At 35.2% G+C, this 27,248-nt stretch overlaps 1 protein-coding gene across 1 annotated transcript; it reads left to right on the top strand.

Moving 5' to 3' along the window:
* The first annotated feature begins 379 nt into the window (after positions 1–379).
* Positions 380–27,210, top strand: gipc2 (GIPC PDZ domain containing family, member 2). The gene is made up of 6 exons (XM_008434618.2): positions 380–1,038; positions 16,993–17,178; positions 21,892–22,072; positions 22,928–23,040; positions 24,823–24,904; positions 26,044–27,210. Exons 1-6 carry the CDS (start codon positions 763–765, stop codon positions 26,193–26,195), a joined length of 990 nt encoding a protein of 329 aa, XP_008432840.1. The 5' UTR covers positions 380–762; the 3' UTR covers positions 26,196–27,210.
* The last annotated feature ends 38 nt before the right edge of the window (positions 27,211–27,248 follow it).

Below are 27,248 nucleotides of genomic sequence, written 5' to 3'. Positions count from 1 at the left end.
CTTAAAATAACAAAATTTCCACTTAACATGACATGTTGGACCATCTCATTGTATAATTTTTAAATATTAAATGATTGATAAATTGATCAGTTATTCAGTTCTTGAGTAGACTTTCCACCAAACAATTGCTCTTTGTCTTACTTTAGTAATTTCTTAGACAGCTACTTTATACTTTTACTGATGTATTGCCACTCTTAGTTTAGTACAATTTTTGAGTTCTCTACCCACTTGTGAAAATCAATAACAGAAATATAAATATAAATGAGTGTATTTTTTTTGTTATATTCTCTTAAAACTCAATGTAAAAGTGTTTGTTCTCTTTGTGTTTCATTGCTAGAGGTAAACTAATTGTTTAGAGGCGGATCCAGTCCCTGTTGTGGCGCACAGGTGCCCTGCTGATCCTGAGCTCTTCCCACTGCGCCTGCGTCCCACAACACGCTGACACACAAACAGAGGAGCTATTGTTGGCAGAGGACTGGACAGTAGTCCGCAGGTTCAGTCAGGGTTTATCTTACCTGTGGAAATTTCGTGTGAGTTAGTTTCAACTTTAAAGAGAAAAAGAAAAGAAAAGAGCAGAAGTCAGAACTTGACTGCGCGCAGGTGAGGAGAGGGGAAAACGAGCGTTCGCGGAAGGAAGTGAGGAAGAAGGACACCGAGGAGGAAGTAAATAAGGACGAACCCGACCGTTGGGCTCTGAACTCAACAGGTCAGCCTCATCTTCGGTGTCTTTCAAACGGAGCGGCTCGAAGCGACGACAGAAACATGCCGTACGGACCGTGGAAGAAGAAAAACAAGGCGACGAAGGAGCACTTGGTCGAAAACGAGGAGTTGAGCGGCGGACACGCAGGTGCTGGGAGCCTGGGCAAATCCGCCGTGAACGGAGCGGGGCTCCCTCCTCCACCTGCCAGCATGCGGCCCAAGCTGGTGTTCCACACGCAGCTAGCGCACGGCAGCCCCACCGGGAGGATTGAGGGATTCTCCAACGTCAAGGAGCTCTACGGCAAGATAGCAGAGGCGTTCAATATCAGCCCTCCTGATGTAAGTAATAATAATAATATTACTACTAATAAAAAAACTCACCTGTAGTACGAGGTGGGCAGTGTACCTATAATTGTATTCAAGTAAGAGTAGCACGACTTCAACTTGTTTTTCAACTACGGTAAAAGTAAAAAGTAGTCGTCCAAGAAATGACTCAAGTAAGAGTAAAAAGTCTACTCAAGTACTGAGTAACTGATCAAATTATCAATAATTTAATGTTTAAAAATTACATACAGACCATCCAGAATATAAACTTAAGTGGAAATTTAGGTATTTTAAGGACGAAAATGACAATAATGGATATAAGTAACAAAATCAGGCAAAATTATTTTTTTTTCTCCAAATCAGTTTCTTAAAAAAAAAACAAGTTATGAAATGTTAACAAAAAACGGTAGGTGTGTGTCTGTGTCTGGTAAATTTTTGGTTAAACCATGTCTGTTTTTGATTCAATGGGTAGAGAATTCAGAAATGTTACTCAAATAAGAGTAGAAATGCTTCATAATGAAATTACTCAAGTAAAAATACAAAGTACAACATAGTAAAAATACTCCTAAAAGTACTCCCTCCACATCCCCAAAAATGACTCTAGTAAATGTAACTAGTCACTGCATACATATGCTGTTATATTAACTATTACCTTCATCATACACCTGAAGCGGTACTTTAAAAAAAAAAAATTGTAATGCGCCAATCCAATAACTGATCAATACAAGCCTGGTTTCAGTTTATCAACCTTGGGCAGAGATAGAAAAGGGAAAAAAAAACAATATTCCCCATTATTTATTGAATAAGCATTGATTGAAGCTGTTCCTGGTCAATAAAAAAATTTGTTTTCTTCGTGGTCTGACCAGCTAATAAAACAATGGCTGATTCTATCTCTTACAGATTGATTTGTGCATTTATTAAATGTGTCAAACCTTGAAAACACATACTTTTTCAGCTTTCAGGCTTATTTTTTCATCAAATGTTTTGAGTTTTTGATACATAAATGGGGAGAATCTTGGAATAATTTCATTTCTGTTGATGCTGCCTCTGTCTGGAAACCTACAGCACTTTCTATCTCATGGTAAATGTCCGTTTGACTGTTGCAGTAATTGATATTTGAGCTAAAAACTAAAGAAAAAAAAATCACTTGCTTTTTGCTGCATTCAAGTGTTGAAGGTGGAGTTACAGAAAGTACACAAAGCTTTCTTACAATGCTTTTTTTCTAGAAAGCTTTACAAATTTTTTTTGATTAGGTTTTAAATAATTATCCTTAATGTATTTATAATTTTTGAAATTCTAAGATTCTGCTGCTACTTGATTAAAAAAAAAAAAAAACTCCCTCAACATCTTGTTACCTTTTCACAAAGGATTTCACACCTGAAATATAAATCTGCCCAAAAGTTATTAGCATGTTGTTTCGCTCTTAATGGCTTTACTATAATACCAGTGGATTAAGCATTTCCTCCATCACACCCATTTACATGTTTCAACACCAATCAGTTGGACAATGGTCAAAATCTGTTGATTTACTTTGGAAATTTTTATTCCTCTTAAATCATTGAAATCTAAAACTCCATCCGCTTTTAGTCTGGAAATACGTCAGCTGACAGCATGTTCTTTGCTGAACATCTAATTAAATTATGTAAATTATTACACAAAACATTAATTAATTAGTGGTAATCTTCTGCTACTCTTGTTTTTTGCTGTTGAGAAAGACTTTGCAGCACAATTTTTTTGTTCATGGGAAATATTTGCTCCATCTAATTATATGATTAAAACGGCCTTAAGGAAAATTAGTTTGGATGTGTTATTAAGGAATAAATCAAAATCAGCAAGTCACACCTTAAATAAGAAAAATGGAACTGGTATTGCAGGAGGTTGGTAACCCTTTTCTACTTCATATAAGTGTACTCATTATTTTTATGTCTGCTTATTTTCCTGGTTGCTGAGTAATTCTGATTTAATATGTCTAAATCTCAGGTATAATCTTAACTTTCTGAAGATTTTACATTACTCCCTCTTTCCTTTGATTGTAGTTCTCATCCTGATTTGAAAATCAAGGCATTGGATGTCTGTTGATTGCATTTTATTCAGACATTTGTTTCTTTTTGTTATATTATTCCTTTTATTTTGAGCTGAAATTTTCACTTTTCATCATAAAAGATGTCTTAGTTGGCTGCAATGAGCTGACTCTATAGATTTTGTGGTGGTGACATTTTAAGCATCTACCAGGAGATATCTACCTGAGTGTATTTTTTTGTTGGTTTACACAGAGTCCTTCTTTGTATTTTTTTGAGTAATTTTAGTCCTGATTGTATTTAAAAATGATAAACATGACTTATTTATCAACTCATTGATAAATTCTATCTAAATGTGAATATTGAATTCCCAGTCGGTTGTGATTTTTATGTTTCTCTCTCTGCTTTAGTTGTGATTTGTTAAGTGCACATTTTAGTTGCTACTGTCTACGTCTATGTAGGAATGCTCGTATTGTTCTTAGTGGTAAGCAGTAAAATGTTAGTGTAGGTATTTATAAAGGTACTGAACTTTTACTGTGATATTGCAGGAAGGAATGAAAGAATGCAGTTTAATATGTAGCTCTTCTCAGAAACGGCTCCTGTGCTGGACATGAAGTCAGCGTTGTGTCATGTCTCCAAAGACGCACCTTGTCAGCTCTTTCTGGCCTGCCTCACCTTTTACACCTCAAGTACTGAGAGTGATCTTTGTCTCTTCTCCGTATGGCGTCACCGGATACCTTCCAAACTAAACGCATCTATATTTAGTCGTAGTTATCGTGTTTATTCAGCAGCAGGTTCCAATAGATGCGAGGGGAGAAAAAAAAGCTGTACATGGAGGTCCTGGAAACAAAAGCAGGTTCTGTGTCTTTCCTTTGTGGTTGAACTATCTAAGCTCTTCTTTTGAAAGGGGAGCATGAGTGGTATGTTTTGTTGTGTCAAATATCTGAGCAGGAAACCATGAAGATCTGAGTTGCATTGGTTTACAGTGAATCACACAACCTGGTTAGTGATGCATCAGTTTTTTAAAGTCATCAACTATTTAAATGTATCCCTAATGAGTCCCAACTCTGCCTTTTTTTGTTTTATCTGAATGGGACAGCGGCGGTTTTTCTATGGCTGTTTGTTCCACTGAGTCCATTTGTCACGCTCATTAGGCTTTTCCTGTCTGAACTAGTTTTACTGAAGCTGCCTCAGTTTGTTCTTCTCACAGTGACAAAAGACTTTTGAACAAGTTGTATTGGAAGAGCAGCGGAAATGATGAATGAAGGAGCAGTTTGAAATGTTTACTCACCTTTTTAATGTGAATATGGAGCAGAAAGCCATTGTCTTCACAGCTGAGTATTCACCATAAGTCTTATTTTGTAGATTTTTGCAAGCAACTAAAAGTTACTTGGAGAAAATTCTTCAAATCAATCAGATTGTGAGACAGACCTCTTGATAGACTTTGGTTATGTTCACAAAGCAGGAAAATGGGACCAAAATCAACTTTTTTTTTGCTATCCTTATTCAGCTTTTTCATGACATTCTGAACAACCAAATTCCAATTTGTTAATTTATTTTTTCACCCATCACTAAACTGGATTGGTACCACTTTCATTTGTAGTGCCAAATCAGATACATATCCGATTGATTTTAAAGTATCTGCAGTTTGTACAGTCATGTCGCGTTTTATCCAATATTTGTCATTTTATTCCACTGGATTAAATATTACCTCCATCACAGCCTTTTATATTAACTGTTTCAACCCCAGTCAGTTGGACAATGATCCAATCTACTTTTTTTTTTCATTGATTTGCTTTGAAAATCAAATTTATATTCATCTTAAACACATCAAAAGTGAAAACTCCCTCTGCTTTTAGTTTGGAAATAAATCAGCTCACAGCATGCGCTTTGCTGAACTACTAGTTTAGTTAAAATCATATAAATGTTTATACATAAAAATATTTAATTGATGTTAATCTTGTGCTTCCTTTGTTTTCTCTTGTTTGACACAGCAGCATCTTTTTGTTTATGGGAAATGTTTGCTCCAACTAATTATACGATTAAAACAGCATTAAAGAAATTAGTTTGGATGCGTTATAAGCCTTCAAGTCAAAAGATCACACTTTAAAGAAAAAATTATTTGCAACATGTCATAATTCTGGAGCAGAAAAAGCCAAATGTGGTAAAACTAGTTGTAAACAATGGCTGAAAATTATAATTATGTTCTTTTGGAAGAAACTCCTGAAGTGCAACTGATCACAATCAAACCACTGTTGGCTTTGACTTCAGATCCAAACAAACTTCTCCACAGTAGTTTCTGTCAGTGCGTCGCAAAAAGCCCTTTCTATTGTTTGTTCTTTCTTTTTATTAACGTCCTTCATGTTGTTATGATCTTGTGACAATACTGTTGGCTCCCAATGTCAATAAACATTAAAATTAATCCATAAACGACTCCATCCATTATTACTTCCGTAAACAATTTGTTACTGTGTGATGACAACAACTTGGGATCATAAATTGTTCACACACAAGTTCAAATGCAGTCGCGTTTAATTAGTATTAATATGAACAAAAAACATTGGATTTAATCATAAAATCTGAATTTAAGACCTGCAGCGTGAGCATAGCCTCGGTTCTGGGCTCTTTCCAGGTCTTGTCAGTTTTTTTCACACAGTCATTTTCATGTTGATTTGGATGTTTTTGAAAAATTCAATCCTGCTTCATCTTCGTGTGTTTTCTAGCAGATACTGAAGGCTTTGGTTGTAAAAATGACTGGCACTGTGCATCCATGACTTCCTGTAACTTCAAATTATTAATGAAAAACTTACCATACACACAGATTTCTTTTCAGTATCAAAAATATTCAAAATAAAAGGCAGCTTGGAAAGCTGAAACACCTAGACACAATGCGATTGGCTGGCGCTTGCAAAGCAACCAATCAAGGAGCACCATTAATTTTTTTTGCTGCTGATTGGCTGTAACCCCAAGACCGTAGAAAACGAAGAGCTCTGTGGATGTTGGTTTCTGTGGTAGTTTAAAAAGACATTTTAATGTATATTAATGCATATTGAGATATATTTGATGTTAGAACCATTAAAATAAGCAGATACAAATTTTTTTATGTTGCCTTTCAATATAAAAACATACCATTTACCCAAAGTTGTTCTCTTGGTACTGGTGGTCCACTGTATTTTAATCTGTTAAAAACATCTTCTATTAAACTCTATATCCATTTGAAGAAAATAACCCCAGAGCATGGTACAGCCATTACCGTGTTTCACTCTGGGTATGGTTTTCCATTTCCTGTAGTTTGTAGTTGTTTTTAAGCCAAAAATAACTTCTTAAGCTGTAATAAAAAAATAAATAAATAAAGTTGGGCTTCATCGGACATTAACACATTGTCCCATCAGGTCTTGGAAGATTTAAAAAGTTCTCCGTAGTTCAGTGTTTTGGAGAATATATGAGATTATTGCAGTGTGAACAGTACCAGTTCTGAAGCTTTTTCGGTGTTCCTGACTGTTTGTTTGCTTCCTATCTGAACAGTTTCCATCTAGTCTTCTAGTTCATATTGACTGTGGAGCCTTGTTTCTATCCTCATCCTGACCGATACCTTTAAACAATGTAATTCTTTTGATTTGTTGTAACCTCTCAGCAGTCTCTTAGAGATGTAACTGTTATGTAGACTCACTAGAAGTCATGGTAGGTATGAATTTATAGAGTGAATGCTGAAACTGAATCAAATGAGGCTTGAAGAATAAAGTCCTGCACCTTAATGCGTGTTATTGCTCCTTATTTATTTTTAAATTGATTTATGCAGCATATTTGTGAAATTAGCACAGGGAAGAAGAAAAAGACCCATTTTATCACCTTTTATTTACACCAGTGATGGCTATTTTTCTTCCTTTACCATCTTATTGCAGCTTTAAACTGGGTGTTTTATAAATCCTATCAGGGACTAGAAGAACGTTTACATTTACAGGAACCAGTGGAGATTATTTTTCCATTTTGGCACACCGAGAAAATAATTTCCTGCTTAAGTAATGCCTTAATACTTGCCCAGTGGGCAGGAGAGTAAAAATAACAGCTCAAATCTCAGCATGCCATCAGTATTATTAGTTAATTATATCAGGCAGCTATTTAACTATTAAACTCATACAGTAGTAGGGGTCACAGATATCCATGTTTGAGAAATCTAAACCTGTAAAATTAAATAACTTTTCTGACTAAATGACTTGCATTACTTATTTAAATTATTTTGGCTCTTTTCCCTTTGGCAGCACACCCTGTAACTTTGTTTTTTCCACAAATGTAGACTTTTAAAAACCTGATACAAATGCGGAAAGATCTGATAGTACTTGTTGTTAGACTGCACAGATTTGAGCACAGGAAGTCTCCTGTGTCCGGCTCGGTGGGGCCTGCCTGAAATCTAACCAGATAACTCGTCACATCTTTGTCCCAGAGGACACAGACAAGCAGCTCTGCCCACCGGGCCTCCTCCCTTCACAAACACCACCAACGTTCAGCATATCTGTGATGGAACTGGACTTTATTATCGCTGGACAGAAGATAAAATCATCTTAAAGCTAGGTTTTTCCCAAACTGAAGTTCAGCTTTTCAGGAACAAAGCTATAAATGTAGTTTATTATTATTTGACTTATAAAAACCAACACATTTTTTCAAGGGTGCATCGAGTTATCGGCCAGCCGATTTATCGGTGCTGATTTCCTTCGTTTTGGGAGATCGGAGATTGGCCGATTTTCACACGTGAAGCTGATCTTATCCACCGATGCCATCAACTTCTGCAAAGGTCTAAAAATCAACCACTGTGCTTTTCTTTTCTCCTGTGAGAGACGTTTGACTGACAAACCGGCCAACCAGCTCATGTCTGCACATTTACAGTTAACAATAGTCACCCCATTATTGCCAATTCAACAACTTTCTTGATATATTGAGCAACATTTCAGACAAAAGAAATGGTATCAGCCAAAATCGGAATCGGTAAGTTAGGCTTTTTAAAAGATCGTTAATCTGCGATCAGCCAGAAAACTGCAATCGGTGCAGCACTAAGTTTTTCCTTAATTGAATGGCATGTTCACTGGTTTTTCACAATTTGTAGAGAAGCTAAAAGAACTGGGCCTCTCTGTAATGTCACATTTATAGCACAAAAGTACAAGAAATGGATTAAAGATGGAAGAGGAAGATGGATTAAAAATGTTACTTGTTTCATACCTGTTAACACTAATTGTGGCAATAGAGATTTGGTTTTAATAAAAAGATGATTTCTTGTTTTCTTAATTATTATTATTAAACTATAAAGAATATCTGATGCACATTTTCAGATGCCACCTCTTAGAAAATGCAAGTTGACCTCTGATAACAATGATATTGGTGATGAAGATAATAAGGTGTACAATGATATTTATGAACAAAAATCCACAAAAAGAGCTGATATATTAGAGCTATGCTAGCATGCTGTGACTATAAGTGGAGTTTTCTCAACCACATTCAATCAGCTGGGATTTATTTTAACTAGGCATTAAAATGTTAATTAAAAATAGAATTTACAGCTTCAGCTATTGAAATGTTATGCACAGCTGTCAAATCCAGTCTGAACTCAAAACTAAATGAAAAGACGGTTTCACAGTGAGCATCAATCATTATGACTGTGACATCTGTTTTTATCCGCTGGGTTTGGACTAACAGAAAACCTGGGCAGTATTGCCAATAACACATTTTAGTGAGAAATAAATCAATTGGGCTATTTTTACATATAGAGGGCTGTAATGTAAATAAAGAGAAAAAAATTACAATTTGGGCCGATTTTTGTTAAAAAAAAAAAAAAGAAGAAGTTGCTTGTTCCAATAGTTTCATGAATCAGTTGTAAAAGAAAATAAATGCATCTAAATTTTCCATTTGGTGTTGAGATTTCCACAGTATGAGAACCCTGAGTAAAAATCTCACAGTATTTACATTAAAAATAAAATAAAATGTATGTTTCTTTGGTCTCTAACATGTCCACTGTGACATTTTGTGACCAAAATCTGACTGTTAAACTTGAACTCATTACTCCTTTTAACACAGCAGGTCAGACTGCAGCAGTTCTGTCAACACACATCAAGAGTCGTGATTATTTTTTGACAAGCTGGCAGCAGCTAACAGCATCTCATTGTTTTTTTTCTGGAACTTATTTGTTATCTTAATAATGCATTACTAAATGAGTAATTTATTAAATGATGCATTATATATTAAATAATAAATGTAATTATTTATTAAAATAATGCATAATTTGCTATTTTAATGAATATATAAATATATAAACTCATGATTTGTAATACATTTATTATAGGTTTATTATAATTTCTAATAATTATATAAATTTGAATATATAAATTATGCATAAGTTATATGCTATATAACTTATAAAATGTATAAATGTATTTTAATCATTAAATTTTACTGGGTAAAATTTAAACCCAAGTTAAAGTTTAGATTAACATATTTGCATGTGTATGCTTTCTAAAACCCTCAAACGGGTCAGATGCACTGATATCTGTGAATCGGTCTGCAGTTTCTACAGTTTTGGGTCACAGAATAAGCTGTTTCTATGTGGCTCAGTTCAAGGTCTGCGTTTTAATGGCCGTGCAGCTGGAGCGTTTCAGGTGTGGCTCCTGGACTTTGCCTCCTGTCCACCTGGTTACCTGAAAGCACACATGAATTTATTTGCCTGTCATTTGAATTTCTGAGCTGTGGTTGCTGGAAAGAGCCGCGCTTGCAACTAGTTTCTGTTTTGCAGATTTCAGATTGCTGTGCGTGCGTGAGTGAGCCCGGCCAGACGTTTCTTAACTGGGGGTTACGGGGGATTATGTTGAACAATCCCATCTGGGCGTCTGCCTGTTTTTTCTTGCATTAACCAACTTCCTGAAGTGTAAATAAACAAGAAGTTAATGTAGGTTAAACTCAAATGACCCATTTTTTTATTTCCAACATACTTACAACAACAGGATGTTTAATCATTACCCAAAAAGTTGTACTCAAGTAAGAATAGTACCAGTACCGCAACATATTTTTAGTACAATAAAAATTAGTAGCTGTCCAATAAATTACTCAAGTAAGGGTAAAAAAAGTTTACTCAAGTACTGAGTAACTGATCAAATTATCAACCATTTAATGTTTAAAAATTACAAAATAAAATGGACTAAAATATAAATGGAAATGTATGTTTTTTAAGAACCAAAATGACAATAACGTATGCAAAAACTAACAAAATTAGGCAAAATAAAGATTTTTCCAAGTCAGTTTCTTTCAATTAAAAACTGATAAAGCTGCAGATGTGTGTCTGTCTCTGGTGAATTTTTGGTTAAAATATGTTTGTTTTTTCATTCAGTTGGTAAAAAAATTCTGAAATTTTATTCAGGTAAAAGTAAAAATACTTTATAACAAAACTGCTCGTAAAAGTAAAAAGTACAGCATAGTAGAAATACTCCTAAAATAATTTTTTCCCAAAAAAGTTACTTAAGTAAATGTAACTAGTTATTCCTAAACTCTGGATATTTTGTTACTAATATAGTTACTGATTACTTTTCTCTTACGAACATTTGAGTTTTGCTGCAAATATGTTTGAGCTATTAGTTGTTCAGTTTAAAAGAGAATCAAATTGTCTTTTAACTGATTGTGTAAAAAATAAACATAAGTTTCTTATGAAGCTGTTAATGGTAGAAATGTAAAACGATGTCATCAAACAGAATTTATCAGAAAATTAAGGCAGCATCAGGAATAAAGTTTCATACAAAAGAAGTTCTTTAAATAAAAAAAACAAACAAAATTATAACAACCAACAACATTAATAGTAATAATAATACTGTACAAGGTTTATCATGAGGAAATACAAGTTATCTAACTTTCCGTCTTGGATACATACGTCAGTGTTTTATTAACCTTCCTGTTTGCCCTTATCAGTTGTTACTTAACGTATTTGAACTTTTGGCCATAGGACAAACTGAGCATTAAAAAAATGGCTCAGAAATCTGAATCCAACATATTTATTTTTTATTTTTCATTAAATCAATTAGGACTTAAAAAGAAAAAAACATCTTGTAAATGTCAGCTATATATGTTGATGTGCGTAAATCTAGATAATCTTGTATTTAGAAGTGCACAGTTTGCAGTTTTCTGGCTGATCACCAATATTTAAAAAGCCTGATTTGCTGATTCCGAATTTGGCCGATACTCATTTTTATTTATTTGCTCATTTCTTTTGTCTTAAAGTTGCTAAATATAGCAAGAAAGTTGCTAAGTTGACGGCGTGGTCTGTCCGTCGGCCCTCGCTCATTGCAGAGCAGAAGGGAACAGCTGCTGATTTCTCAGACCTTCGTGGAGGCAGATAAGATCGGTGGATAAGATCCACATGCAGCGGCCAATCTCTGATGTAATCAGTAAACCCTTACTCGTATTCACTCCATTTTCTGTTCGATTCAAAACYGCTTCTTCCATTAAAAGAGAACTTAAARTCTTTTGAAATAAAAACTGGAATCGGTCAAAATCTAACCTGACTTGCAAAACCTGACGATGAACTGGAAATTGGTTTAGGCCAAGAAAAGCCAGATTGGTGCATTTCTATATTCTAAAACAGGGAGCATGAAAAAGTGAGTTAAAGGCCGACTGGAGCCTGGCGTAATTGATGTAGGTCATTGTTTAGGCGGAGCAGGTTTGGAAAGTCGCACATGGTTCTGATTGCTCTCTGCGTTTAAAACAGATTCAGCTGAAATCTGAAACAGAAAGTCAGAGTTGTCGCCTTCTGGGCGTGGCGATGTGAGAATAGGGCTCAACCTCAGGTAAACAGAAACTAATCACCTGTGGTCTTTTTGTTCAAGGAAATATTTTCACTTTTAAATCAATAAAAGTGAAAATGTTTTGCTTCCTGCTACTTCAGGAAGCAGAAGTAAATATTACATTTTGTTTTCTTCTTTATTTCTTTATTTTTTTTCCTGGTTGTTCTGGTCTGATTTTATTCTGTTATCTTCATATCAAATGCATTATTATGGTTGTCACCATCTTACAGGACATATTTCTGCTCCTGTCTGTAGTTTATAATTACATTGGACTCAGGCCTATTTGTGGATTTTTCTGTGGATCATGACTCCAAATTATTTGCGTAAAATTTGCCTATATGTGGGTTTTTCCTAAAGGAAAGGCAGCTTGGGAAGTGGAAAATGTCTAGTAGCAATGCTGCTTGACACAGTATTGACTGGTACTGGGGAAACAGCCAATCAAGAAACTCCATTTTACTTTTCCTTGCCGCTGATTGGCTGTAACCCAAAGAGCGGCGATAAGGAAGATAGCAGATATTGGGATAGGTGGGAGTGCTTAAATGGTTTGCATTGTGTACATTAAGGATTATTAAGATATATTTGGTATTTGAACTAATAAAATAGATGGTTCTAATCGATTTTGATGGGGTCCCAAATATTTATGCTTTTCAGCTATTTGTGGTTCTGGTCCGTAACGCCAACAAGTACCAGCAGAAGTCGGTAGAGTGAAAGTAGCACTATTTCAACATATTTTTATTAAATTAAAAGTAAAAAGAAGCCGTCCAAGAAGTCACTCAAGTATGTGGTAAAAAGTCTATTCAAGTACTTTGTATCCCATCAAATTATCAATCATTTAATTTTTAAAAACTACACCATCAGACGGACCAAACATATAAAGTTAAGTGAAATATTTGGTATTCTAAGGACCAAACTGACAATAACTCGTATAAACAGCAAAATATAACAAAATCAGTCAAAAATAAAATGTTTCCAGTTCAGTTTCTTTCAATAAAAAACTTATGAAACTTTAATAAAAACCGCAGGTGTGTGTCTGAGTCCAGTGGATTTCTGGTTTAAACAGTTTTGTTTTTCATTCAATGTGTAGAAAATTCAGAAATTTTGCTCAAGTAAGAGTAGAAATACTTCAGAATAAAGTTACTGGAGTAAAAGTGAAGAGAACAGCACAGCAAAAATACTCTTAAAAGTAAATGTAACTACTACTCAACAGTATGTTTTAAAAAATAAAAGAGGATTGGTAAATTAGAAACTTTTTGTTTGGATTTGTTGGAATTTTTTGTTGTTTTTAGATCATTTTTATTACAAAAATCTGTTTTTTCACCTTGATAACTGGTATATTGTATTCTTGTTTAGTTAGCTTAATAAACTGACTGGTTTGTAGTTTCAGTTAATCAGAAACAGGATTTTAGCCCAGATCAGGGAACCACCTTATTGTCAGACCTGTTCATCTGTGTCACATCCGCAGTTTGGCAAATGATTGGCCAGCCTTAGATGCTGACAAGCATTTTTTCTGGGTGAAAACATACAGCTCACATCAGCAGTTTCTGTTAACTATTAAAACTACCACACAGTAATAACAGTACATCAGTATTTCATACTTAGTATCTTCAACAAAACTAGTAAACATACTTCGTTTCCAGAAGGTTAGATTCACTAATCCTGGAGATGAATGTTTGTATTTGAGTTGTTGTTCAGGGCAGTGTGCTAAGCACAAAGTATTCATACTCTACGCAGATTTAGGTTGTAATATTTTTTATTGTACCAATGAGTTTTTTCAGACTGGAAGTAAAATTAACTTCCCTGCTTATTAAAAATTAAAATATCCAGGACAGAAATTATAGGAATGATTTTATTGCTGTAATAGCAGTACAGATTTCTCCTTTTGTTGTGCAAATATTAATAAAAAAGTAATCAATAGATCAGACCTACACTAATAAAGAAATAAATAAATCCAATAAAGAAATGCAGTTTTTGTTGTTGCATTTTAGGCAATAAAATTTTTTCTTATTTAAAAAAAGTATTTACTTATTTGCATTTCTCTATGTATTTCTAATATTGAATAAAATATTTAAAAATTTTATCTGATTACTCGATTGATCATCAGAATAATTGCTAGAATATTGTATTATATATTATAAAATATAATTTTTACCCAGGCTAACATTAGTATTTAAATGGACAAACAATGATAATGTCTGATTAAGTTTAGCTGCAGCACAATATGACTGCATTACTGGTATAAAACTAGCATTTGAAACTTTTCTGTCAAGATTATTATTTTTACATAAACAGAAGAAAGGTCAAGTCTTAGCAGCAGTGGACGATCTTTAATAGACCGGTAACTACAGCGCTCTTTAAAAAACACTTAGCAGCTGCTTAAGTTCAACACTTATGAGTGTTTTTGCTACAGTTTCACCTTTTGGTTCCAAAGTCTGTAAAATGACAAGCAGTAAATAACAGGAGTTGTTGGTGCGTAAGAAACGGGTTTCTTGAGATTGAAGTCAACGTGGTTTAAGTGCAAAGTAAATTTCAGAGGGAGGTGCATCGTTTGTCTCGTCTTACCCGTCTGCACAGGAAGGAAAAGTGATCGCTGAGTGTGTGTGGGTGGAGATGTAAAGGAGAGAGTCGCTTTGATTGCAACATTACTGCTTGAAAAACGTCAATTATTTGTTTTATTTTTGCACCTACATTAAGGAAAAATGTATTTTATTAAAGCTTAAGTTCAGGGATTCATCTCACTCTTTGGAGAAATGTGACTTGCAGTTATTTAATCTGTAAAGTGTATTTTAAATTAACATGGAACCCAGATTTGGATTGTCATCTTTCCTTCCTCGTAAGAAGATATAAAATTAAATTCTGTTTCTATGCGTGTCTTCCAACTGATATTGCCGTCATAGCAATTTTCGACCACAACAATTGTCTTCATTGCTTTTTAACAGTAATATTGCCATTGGAAGGCTTTATAATAAGGCTTTGCTGAAATCAGTAAAACAAGGAGAACTTACAGGTGATTTGCCTTTGTTGACGTAGGTAAATGATTGTGTTATCATTTGCCTAAATGTGTCAGCAATTTTTTTGTTTGCTTCCTCCTTTGCTTTAATTCACTTTTTATTGTACGTACAGGAGAGAAGCTGTGTGCATGTCTGGTTGGTTTGCATGTAGGCCCTTAAAATACATTTTTGTTTGGTTAAAATGCAAAAACATAGCATTGCTTCAGTGTATGCTGACCAGGTGAAGCGAAATAATCCCACTGAGTTCTGAGTACAACATATTTATGAACATAAATGCAAAATGTAATTGACATTTTTTAAAGTCTGTATACTCCAGTTAATGATTAATCGATTACTAATATTACTAATTTAGTTGAAAAAAAAAATGAAAAAAAGTTGATTAATCGCACTTAATCCGATTAATCGTCTTATCCCTTACTTTTCTGTGTGGCTTGTTTACCATTTGTTTAAACCTACCTTAAATTTGAATTGATAGAAAATGGAAATACTCGAGTAGGGATGAACCTAATGATTATTTTAGTAATCGATTATTATATCAATTATTACATTGAGTAGCTGAATACTGACAAAACTCACATTCTGCTGAGTTTTCATGTAACTATTTAAACTTATTTTTATAAAATATTAGAAATACATAAAAATTGGAAATGAATAATAAAAATATTACTCAATTGCAATAATATATTATTTTATTTATAAAGTTCTGACACAAACATGTTTACAGATAAAGACAGATTTCTGTTTGAAATACAAAATGTAAATCTTTATATAGTTTTGACTTAATTACTGCTCTGAATATGTTGTTTGTTTAGCAAATGGCCGTTTTGAGTCTTTATACTCCAGTTGACGATTAATCGATTACTAAATTAGTTGACAATTATTTCAACAATCGGTTAATCACAACTAATTACAATTAATGCGATTAATCGTTTCAGCCCTACGTCTTGCGTGTGGTTTGTTTACATCATTTAGGTTTAGTTGATATAAAAAGGAAATACTGAAGAGTAAATTGTTTTGGAATGGATTAAAGAGCAGCAATGGTTTCTTACAACCAAAATCTGACATAAGTCAACTTTTTTGTAAAACCAAATATTTAGGGAGTTTCTTCAGGGTCATATTTAAACATATTTCAGTGTGTTGTTTTTTCTTTTTGCATGTGTTCAGTACCGGGKTTACATGCTGAACAGATTGCAACGAATCTCCCTCTGATTTGCCCTTCTGCCATGCGGTTCGCAGGGTGTTTGCTCCGTGCCGCAGGTCGTGGGAGGTGCAGTAGCTGTTCTTGTGAGTCAAGTGTTAGAGCAGAGGCTTTCTCTGCAACGTGTGACATGAAGCGGCCGAGCAGGACCGAAGAGAAGGAGTTTAATGCAGCCTTGGTAGCCGAGCGTGGGCGTCTCTTCGGTAATACCCTTGCCTAAGTGGAGACAAGTAGGGGGATGAGGCTTCTACACCCTCTCCTTTTATATCACTCCCTTTTTTTAGTTTCTCTCTCAGCAGTGGCCTCCCTCTGTTTTTAATCCTATTCTTTATAGTCTGGTAGCCCAAGGCAACGGACAAGGCCATGCTAGCTAATGTGTGCATGAGCAGCGCCTGTTGGTACACAAGCAACGCAGGCCTTGCTGACGGGGCCTGAGTGGATCACACTGTTTGTTCATTCTACCATGAAATCAGAAAGTAACTCTTACTCTTTGTGTGTTTTCCTCAGAAATCAGCTCTTCACTAAATCCAGTCTGGCTCAGATTGTCCCATAGTTGGTTGAAAAAGCAACAAAACATGTAGAACTTGATTCTCCAGATGAGTTAGCTCAGGATAAATGATTTACACCTCCTCAGCGCTTTCCTCCTGGGGTTTCAGTGTCTGTGTTTGAAGTTTCTGTATCGTGTGTGCACTGATCAAATTTCTCTCGTCTCACCACCTTGGGAGGATATTGCAGTTACAAAGGTGTGAAGCCAGATTTTCACATTCCTCGTACAGAAGGGAAGGATGTTTCCCTCATTGATGATGGTGTTGGAGGATTGAAGACCACATAAATACTAATAACTTTGCAGTAATAGAAGCAAAATCCTCTTTTTGGTTGGGATAAACTGTTATATATAGGTTAAATCATGTAATCTACACCTTGCATCTTCACAGATCCTATTCTGTACCCTCAACACCCACAAGATTGACATGGAGAAGCTGCTGGGGGGGCAGATCGGCCTGGAGGATTTTATCTTTGCCCACATTAAAGGGATCAAAAAGGAGGTGGAAGTGTACAAATCTGAAGACGCCCTTGGCCTCACCATAACCGACAATGGAGCAGGCTATGCCTTTATAAAGGTAAGAAGAAAACCTTTTCTTTTTTTTTTTTTTTTGCAAACGAGACGTTGGAGACATGTGAAAGCACCAACTGTGATGCAGTTACAGCAAGTGATGCCGTGAGCTCAGCTTTTTACATTTTTTTGTTTTTATGATTTTATAATTAAGCAGAGTGTCAGTTATTATGCAAAATTCACATTTTGGATGTTTTTCTACTTCTGTTTGGGTCCCAACTGCTTCTAAAAACAACCTAAGCACTTAAGAAGACAAACAAAAAAACAAAAATTTTTTGGCAACAAGTTAATGTTTTTTGATGTCTGGAAAACGAGCTGTTTCAAAAACCTCCCGATTGTTTTGCATATCTGATGTGGACTGCGCCGTTACCTAGCAACCCAAACTGAGTTCCAGAACGTTTGGTCAGCTGTTTTTTCACTGTATGTGCTGTACAATGGCTGCTGGAAAAGACAAGTGCTTTTGTTGTGCTGTGTTCTTGTTGGTTGTGCAGGAGGCTCCACTTCTGCTTTTCAAAGATGTACGGTTCTATAATTGAGCATCTGTTTGCAGCCATTTTTACCTGTGAGTTTGGGGGCGTGGCCAGTAGCAGCTCATCTGGATTTAAAGTGACAAGACGCCCTAAAACAGCTCAAAAATAGACAGAATTTCAAACTAATATATCAATATTTAAGAATTATATTGTTGCAAAAAATTTATTAAACTTGTTTTGTATTGCTCACAGACCTGTCCTACCTTGTTCAGGGAAGCATAATAGGTCACCTTTAGGAAAAAAACTGGTATTGACCAAAACCGGAATGGGTACGTAAGGTTTTATTTTTAAAAATTGGTGATCGGCCAGAAACCTACAATCGGTGCACCGCTAATCTAACGTATCTATTCTTAAAATCTAATTTGTCAATATTATTTAGTCATTTATAAGACCGATTAAACCCCACTGACTTGTTAACATGTTCCCTACTGTAGAGTGTTTTCACTGTAACCTTGTAGAGCTTCACCATGGTGCATTCATGGACTGAATGAAGATTGTATTTTCCATTGCCGACAGGTTGGTCAAAGGTCGGAGCTAAAAACCTGCAGATTGGGTTCACCAACCGATTTTTGCATCCCTATTTATTATCCTGTTACACAAGTCATTATGCTGGTACCTTTATGTTAATCATTATATTATTAACTCCAGACAATGACTGATAAGCTATCACAATCTAAAAATTAAATAGGGTTTTTATAGTAAGATGACAATTACGTCACTGCCACACATACATGCTGCATATTTGTCATTATTAAAATGGTAAAATAAGAAAAAATGACAGCTTGAATGTATTTTTTTCTGATAGCTTTAAACCTAATTCAGCTTTGATATTAAGAAGCTTCTTCCTGCCTGTCCTAAAACAAACATAAAACAGCAGAATCTCAGGACATTACAGAGTACTTGAAGTATTTTAGATAACGATACCTTCATCCGGTCCTCTCTATTCTGATGTGACCTGACTGCGTTTCTCAAAAATGTAATCATGAAACACAGTTAAAATCTCAAGCTCTTATCTGGTTTGGTAATACAGGCCTGATATCTCTGGTCTCGACCAACTCGTTTCTTTCTTCTGGCAGCTTTTCAAACCTTTATGTGTTGTGAGTCATGATGCATTGTGATGTGTCACCTTGTGTAATGGTTTTATCCGTGGGATCAATCTGCTCACATGCGACATCCTGTGCTGCTGCTGCTGCACTGCAGCTCCACAGCCTGACAGGGACGACTGCAGGGCACGGACGTAGAGTTGTAACATGAGAAATATTAATAACTTGTTCTTTGAATATAATCTAACAAGGCTGTTTGTATTTTTATGATATCTATTTACTAAATTGCAGAAAAAGCTTATCTTGTTAGCAGGTTTTATTTAGGGAAATGTTTGAATTTGTAGAAAATTATATAAGAGCGCACAGTTTGCAACCTGAAGACAAAAACAACATGCTGGGCTTGCTTTTTTTTATTACCTTTATATTTACATTTAAAACATTGCTTTTTTTATTTTATGCATGAAGTTTAATACCCAACATCTTTCTTTCTGCACATTTTTCTTTCTGACATTTGTAGAAACTTTCAGCCTTTGCCTAAACCCGCTTATCTTTGCAGGACCTTTAGGAGTCTTTTCGTTCGTTCTTTCTTTCTTCCTTTCATTTTTTTGTTCTTTTGTGCTTTTACATTTTTTTAGTTCTTCCTTTCTTCTGTTTGTTCCTTTTTTCTTCTTCAGTTTCTGTTATTTTCTTTTGTCCTTTTGATTCTTCATCCTGTTTCTTTCTTTTTGTCTTTTCTTTATTTTGTTTCATTCTTTCTTTACTTTATGTCCTTCTTTCTTTTATTTCTTATTCATTTTTCTTTTTGTGTTCCACAAGTACTTTCTTTCCTTCTTTCTTCCTTCTGTCGTATCTTATTTTTTCCTTTTATCCTATTTTAGTCCTTTCGTTTTTCTTCATTTTGCCTTTTCTGTCGTTCTTTTTTCTTTCATTTGTCCCTTTTCTTTTCTTCTGTTTTTTTTACTTTTGTCCTTTCTTTCATTGCTTCTTTCTTTTGAATTTTTTTCTTTTCTTTCTTTTCTTTTCTTCATTTTTGTTCTTTCTTTTGTTCCTTTTTCTTTCGTCCATTTTTTCTTTTGTTCGTTCTTCCTGTCACCCTTTTCCTGTCGTTCTTATTTTAAACCTTTCTTCTTTCTGTCTTTTGAGGATTAGGACCACTGAACAATCCTCTTTCATATAAAACTGCATTCAGCTTCAAAGTTTTTCTTCTTTTAATCTTAGCTGCATATTTAAGATGCTGATTCATCTCTCGCCTGTGATGCTCCAGTCTGCAGGTCATCATTTGTTAGTAAAAGCAGCATTCCTCCAGCCTCTAATTTATTTCTGTTTTTTCTATTCCTCTGAAAACCGAACATGACCTCAAATTCCTCACTTCAACCTTTTAGTTCATTAATCTCAGGTTTCCTGATAAGAGTGAAATTTATTACCTCTGCTTTCTGGAAATTACAACTTCATCGCTTGTGTATGAAAATCATCTAAACACATCCAGTTAATAAATGAAGGAATATTCAGAACTATTTAGATTCCCTTTGAAAAACTTATATTAAAAACAAATTTTTACTTTGCTGTTTTAAACTAATTTCACATTTATTTTACACAAACGTCCCATGTGCATCAAGGAAAGCCTCACTTCCAAACATACTTCTTTTTTTATTTTGTTGGTCAGCAGGTTTTAGTTTATGATGGGCCTGAATCTTGGAGGTTCCTGGTTTGTTTCTGGACAACCTAACCAGTTTCTTTTCTGTTGAGCTGAACAGTTTGGGTCAAATGTTTGACCATTGGATTCATTTTGGTGTTTCAGTTGGACTCTGATCCCAAGAAAACAAAATTTTTAATGGATAGCTGACGGTTGACACTGCTAGCTAAAAATGTAGTTGTGCTAACACTAAAGCACTAATCATAAACATTAGTTCCACTAATGCTAAAGTCCTACACCAGCGTTGTATTAAGCTGAAGCGCTAACTTCAACCAGACATGTTGCAACACAGTATGTCGCCCTCACCAGGGTCAGAGTTGTTACTACACTCCTACCTGTAAGGTTGCACTTCAGGAAGTGATTCTTTGTAACAAACCTTTCACTCATGTTTTTAGTTTTATAGTTGTTGAGTTTTGTTAATTCAGAACATCAGTAGATTTTAAACTGTGTACTGTGTAAAAATTGCAACCTCTACAGAGATGCATTGTGGGTGCAGAATGTCGTTTGCTGCACTTGTGGAGAATGCACTGCAAAAGTAATGTTGGCCTAGTTTCTAGTGTAAATATCTTAGTGCATTTGAAATAAGACAAAACTAACTTATTTTTTAAGCAAAATATAAGAAATTGCTTAAAATAAATAACTTCTTTAATATTGGTGAAAAGATACTAATTCGACTGAAAGATTATTGAACATGTAACAAGAAATTTTTCCTATAAGTGAAATAATCTGCCAGTGATGCTACCACTTTTTCATCAATATTAAGGAATTATTGAATTATTGAAAAGCTACTGATTCTTGCTTAAAAGTTACCTGTAAGTTGGGTTTCTTATTTCAAGTTTACTAAGATTTGTGAACTAGAAACTAGGCCAAAATACTTGGTAAGATTTTAGGAAATGGAATGTGAAGATAGGAAATGGAATGTCAAAATAAGAGTATCTAACTGAACGGTGAATGACCAAAACTTCAACATAGATGTTGAACTTTAGTCAACTGAAAGTTTGCAAAACAGCTAAATAAATTAGCGCTGTAGAATTTATTAGGAAAATGAATTTAGGGGAAGCTAAGTGTGATAAATATTTTCAGTTAGTGGAAAAAGGCAAAAGCGCCAAATGAAAAAATAGCTAAGCTATTAGACGTGTGTGCACCATTGGAAGATGCTAATGTTAAATTTTAACATGTTTGAGAATGTGTGGAGTGTTGAAAAAAAACTGAGTCCAGAAAACGAGAAGATTTTAAAGAGCTTCACTGTTTCCAGTAAAGACTATGATATCCAGCGAAATTTACCGTATAGAAAGTTGAACAAAACGTTTCTCTGCAACTTCCTGTGAACATTTATCCAAATGTAGATGAGAATGTAAATAGTTGAGCCTGTTTGCATTTACATTGTAAAAGTGTTTTTAGTGTTTTGTAGTCACGTTTGTTGCTAATCTGCCCTTCCTCTGCCTGCATGGCAGCGAATCCGAGAGGGCAGCGTTGCAGACGAGGTGAAGGTGATCTCCGTGGGCGACCACATAGAGTGCATCAACGGACGCAACATCGTCGGGACGCGGCACTACGAGGTCGCCCGCATGCTCAAAGACCTTCCCAGGAACACGACCTTCACCATCAAACTGATCGAGCCCATGAAGGCTTTTGGTGAGTTTGAAACAGACATTTCAAAGATGAAAGATACAATTTTAATTTTAAATGACCTTCTGTTAGTTACTCTTTGAAGTCTTAAGCACTATTCTCATAGGTTGGATCTAACGATTATTCCATTGAATCGACGATTAATCGAATCATTGGATACAAAAAAATTAAGCTTTTTTCACATTAAAAGATGCAAAAATGATTAAATTCAATTCGTTTTTAAAACAAGACATTATATTATTGCCTAAAATGCAACATTAATTATTAATAATAATAATTTGGAGAGGCTTTATTGCCTCTCCAAATATGCAGTTTTTTTAGGAAACTAATCGCAAACTCAAAATTTTGAGTTTGCGATTAATCGATTGATAAATTAGTTGACAATTATTTCAATAATTGATCAATCATTTCAACCCTAATCATTGTAGTTCTACTATAGATTTGATCTGCAGATTGTTCTGGGTACTTATTGATTGATTGGACTGTTGTGATGTCACAGAATAATTGATTGATCATTTGAACTTTTGTTTAATTTCTCACGCAAAATTGCTATTTTACTGAGAACCACAATGATTATAAACCAAACGGTAAACACCACCCTGTGAAGCCAAATTTATTTTTAAATTTATAATATAAATGATTCCTTAAAAGTATCACAAGATTTTATCCTTGGAGTATAATATTTTAGATGTAAATGCCAGATAATTTCTTTTTAGTCAGCAGCATTCATTGTTGCACAGCAGTGATAAATAAAAAGTGACCAGGTGTTTGGCATTTAATGACTCACATCTTAGTCACAGACCGAGAAAGAAGTTTACATAAAACTGTTATTTTTTTCTCAACGCTTTTCCTCTTTGACAGAAATGCTTGAGCCCAGGTCAAAGGGCGGCAAGCCGGGCAACGACAATAAGATCGGCACGGGGAGGAGCACGCTGAGACTTCGCTCCAAAGGTCCGGCCACAGTGGAGGACGAGGTATTTCATCCTTATTTTGTCCTTATGTAACCAGCCACACAGCAATCGGATGATTCACCGCGATTTAAAAGGCTGCTCTGAATATTTATGTCTGAAGTTTCCTCTGTCGGTGGGTGACGGCTGAGCTGTGGTGTGAATGTCTCAATGAATTATTCCACCTCGGATTTGACGTTCTGACGTCTTATTTGACTAAGATTTTTGGATTTTCTACCCACTCAATGATGAGACATGGTTTTAACCAAAATTAAATTTCCTAAGTTTTTTATTGAAACAAACTCATTTGGAAAACTTTTCTTTTGCCTGATTATGTTATTCTTTGTTATTTATATGAATTATTGTCCCTTTTGTCCTTAAAATGCAAAACAATTCCACTCAACTTTGTAATTTGGTCCATCTGATTATCCATCCATCCGTCCATTTTCCTGACACCCTTGTCCCTCAGTGGGGTCAGGAGGGGTGCTGGTGTCCATCTCCAGCTAACGTTCCGGGCGAGAGGCGGGGTCACTGTGGACAGGTCGCCAGTCTGTCGCAGGGCAACACAGAGACACACAACCATGCACACACACACTCAATTAACCTCACAGTCATGTTTTTGGACTGTGGCAGGAAGCCAGAGTACCCAGAGAAAACCCACGCATGCACAGGGAGAACATGTAGAGCATGTAGATAGACCCGGGTCGGGAATCAAACCCAGAACCTTCTTGCTGCAAGGCAACAGCTCTACCAACTGCGCCACTGTGCAGCCCCTATCTGATTATGCAATTTTTAAATATTAAATGATTGATAATTTGATCATTTACTCAGTACTTGAGTAAACTTTTTACCATGTACTGTTTTACTTTTATTTGAGTAAAAATATGTCATAGTATCACTACTGTAAGTTGAGTATAATTTGTGTGTTTTCTACTCGCCTCTGAACTAGATGCAGCTGTTTGTTGAGACAGAAATAACCTTCATTGTTCTTCAGCGAGGGAATTCAGCAGCAGCAAAATGATGGGCAAAATATTTAAACAGAAAATGAAAATAAGCGGATGTTGGAAAAAATGTCTAAATAAATTAGAAAGTAGATTTCAGTGTATCAAAACTGTGATATTTGCTTCAGATTTGGATTTTTAGCTACTTCCATTCACTTTGGTTTTGTTTAACAATGTTTTATGGAAAACAACAGCTCTGAAAGAATGGCAACACTGTTACTGTAGTGCAATTAATATCATGTTATATCTAGATTTGTCTTTTAATGTTTTATAGCTATTCCTTTTGCTCTTTTGCATCCTGTTGAAATAAATTGATATTTTATTGAAGCAGCATAATCACACTCTGATAATTAGAGAAAAATCCATTATGTCATTCAGATTTTAAATATTTAGTGTGAAAAATATCCTACTTTGAAAAAATAACCTCCCACAGTTTTTAGAGTTAATGATGCCATAAACTGGCAAATAAATAAAAAAACCACTTTTATTTGACGGAACTTAAGTCACTGCATTTAAAGACGTTAATTTTAATTATTTTTTTACACATCTTTACCAGACGTCTTGCTCTTTTTAACATGGCATATCAGAATAAACAATGTTGAACAATACCTTAGAAGTGACCCATTTCTATATGAAGAGAAATGAAAGAAAAACATTTTAAGGGGTGGAAATTAACCTATTTTGTTCGTCTTCTTCATAAATGGGAGTTGCGTGAGTGTATTCCTTTAAAAATAACTGCTGTGACTTTCCTCCCTTGTGCCTTAAAGGAAACTGGAAGAAAATATTCTAAACTGTTCTTGTTTTGCAGCCGACAGAATTTGATGAGAAAGCAATAAAGAAAGTAGACGACCTCCTGGAGAGCTACATGGGGATCAGAGACACTGAGCTTGGTAGGAAGATGTTTGATTAGCTCATGAATTTAAAATTACTCCTGCTGAAGAAGTTATTCTCAGTATATCTGCTTAAAATATAAAATATACAATTCATTTTTTCACTATTATTATTTATTCAATTCAAAAATAGTTGATCAAAAAGAGAAATGTCAAAACTCTCATCACCCAGCATCCTTAGAGTTGTGGTGAATGGTGATGGATCTCAGGTAGCAGTCAGTCCTGCAGCGACTCCATAGAGGCCTCTGACTGAAAATCGTTGCTGTAAAACAATCTCAGGAGCATCATGCCAGAAATACAGCATGAGTTGTTAACAAGCACAGCTAATCCACCTCATTTGCTTTTGCTGCTCCTGTTTAAACCCCCATCAGGGGCCATCTTTGCCCACTTCAACCAGGGTTATAATAGTTTATAGTTTTATTTCATTGTCTCTTTTCATTTAATTTGGTTAGTTTTAATTAGGTTTTGGAGTGCATTTTATAGTTTTAATTGGTTAAATATTGTTTATATTTTGTTATAGTGGTAGTTTTAGTTTTTTCATACTTAATTTTTAGGTGCAGAATTCCCAAAAAAAAATTTAAAGAAGATACCATTTTCAAAACACATTTTGTATTATTGCTGAACAACCAACTGACGGGTGTTTTCTCCAAAGCTTTTGCAGATTATTGTAAATTTTGCTGACAAAGTGCTTGTAAGGATAAAAGAAAAAATAAATTTCACATCAGTTTGAAAGGCTAATAAACATATTCATAAACACGAAAATGAAGAATATATCTATAATTCCAGTATGTAAAGGCTTTAGCCGCCCAAACAAAGGGCTGGTGGGATCAACTGACTCACTCATTCTTTGGTTACCTAGCAACTCACTCAGTCTGTGGTTACCTAGCAACAAGCTGTTGAGTAACTGCAGCAACCAACAACTGTTTGGAGTGAAAACTGGATAAAACGGGAAAGGTTACGCTACCAGTTAGGCAGCATTTCAGGTATTTAAAACAAAAAACTAATCGATAATTATCAATATCGACTAATATGAAAGTCTTGTACTGTGATACATTTTTCAACCATGTTGACGAAAACACATTTTTTGATCCCGTTTTCTGAAGCATTTATTTTTGTTTTTTCTCCCCGCCTCTCTCCAGCTGCTACAATGGTCGAAGTCGGCCGCGACAAGAAGAACCCCGACGAGTTCGCCATGGCTCTGGACGAGGCCCTCGGAGACTTCGCCTTTCCCGACGAGTTCGTCTTTGACGTGTGGGGCGCTATCGGAGACGCCAAGCAGGGAAGGATTTAAGTTTTATGCTGCATCCCTCAGACACACACACACACACACTCACGCACACACATGAACACACACACACTCCTCTCCCAGAAGCCGACTGGACAAACAGGCAGGCTGGCGTGTCAATAAAGAAATTAGCGTGTAAAGATATCTGGAATCCAGTTTCTGACACCGGTTTTGCCTCTAGTGTGCAGAACATTGATTACCGAGTTCAGATGTTGCAGAGGTTTGTCACAGTGGTTATAAATTGCACCTTCAGAAACTTAAATCTCCTCTTTCATACTCTGAATCTATTTTTTAGTTGTGTATGTTTGGATATACAGATGTGCGGCACATCTTTTTATAAATTTTTCTTTTTTTATGTATACATATATATGTATGAGAATGTTGCTGATTTTACAGCAGCATTGTGTAATTAGAATGATGCAGATTTTTAGCAATGTTTCTCTCGTCAGGTAATTTTTTTTTCTTTCTGGTAGATTACTTGTGATAATTTCTCATCTGTTGTGTTGATAGCCAAGTTGATAGCAGACATTCCTCAGTTGCTGCGTTTCCATTACAAACGTGCAAAACTTTGTCGATATTTCGCGAAAAATACAATTTTGCAATTACAATGTTTCCATTAAATAAGAAACAATTAAAAATCACACGTGAATATTTTTTTCACCTGATAAGTCATTAAAAACCATGCCGCTCCATCATCCTCCTGCCACTTACTTCTTTGTCACCTCCACCAGTAGTAACATCCAGTTGTTGATCACATGACTTATGTGATGTGGAAAAAGTGTTTCCAAAGCAACAGCTAAATCCTAGCGCAAACGTCAATGGAAACGCAGCTAGTTTTAGTCTAAAGGGTATATTTACATATGTTTGCCCTATTTCTGTAAATTATTGTCAAATGAAATCGAAGGCGTGGCTACAGCAAAGACCTTTTCAAAGCCGTCTATAAATTTCCGTAGCCAACTGTTTGCAACCATAAGGGATCGCTGCTGTTGCATAAAAACAAATAAAATGTGACATATTGTAATCTTTTTTTTGTTGTGTCTTTAATACACCAAACGCATA

The sequence above is a fragment of the Poecilia reticulata genome, linkage group LG17 (genome assembly GCF_000633615.1).
Source record: "Poecilia reticulata strain Guanapo linkage group LG17, Guppy_female_1.0+MT, whole genome shotgun sequence".
Taxonomy (NCBI): domain Eukaryota; kingdom Metazoa; phylum Chordata; class Actinopteri; order Cyprinodontiformes; family Poeciliidae; genus Poecilia; species Poecilia reticulata.
Note: the sequence above shows the minus strand (reverse complement) of the source record. Positions and strands in the feature narration are given on the sequence as shown.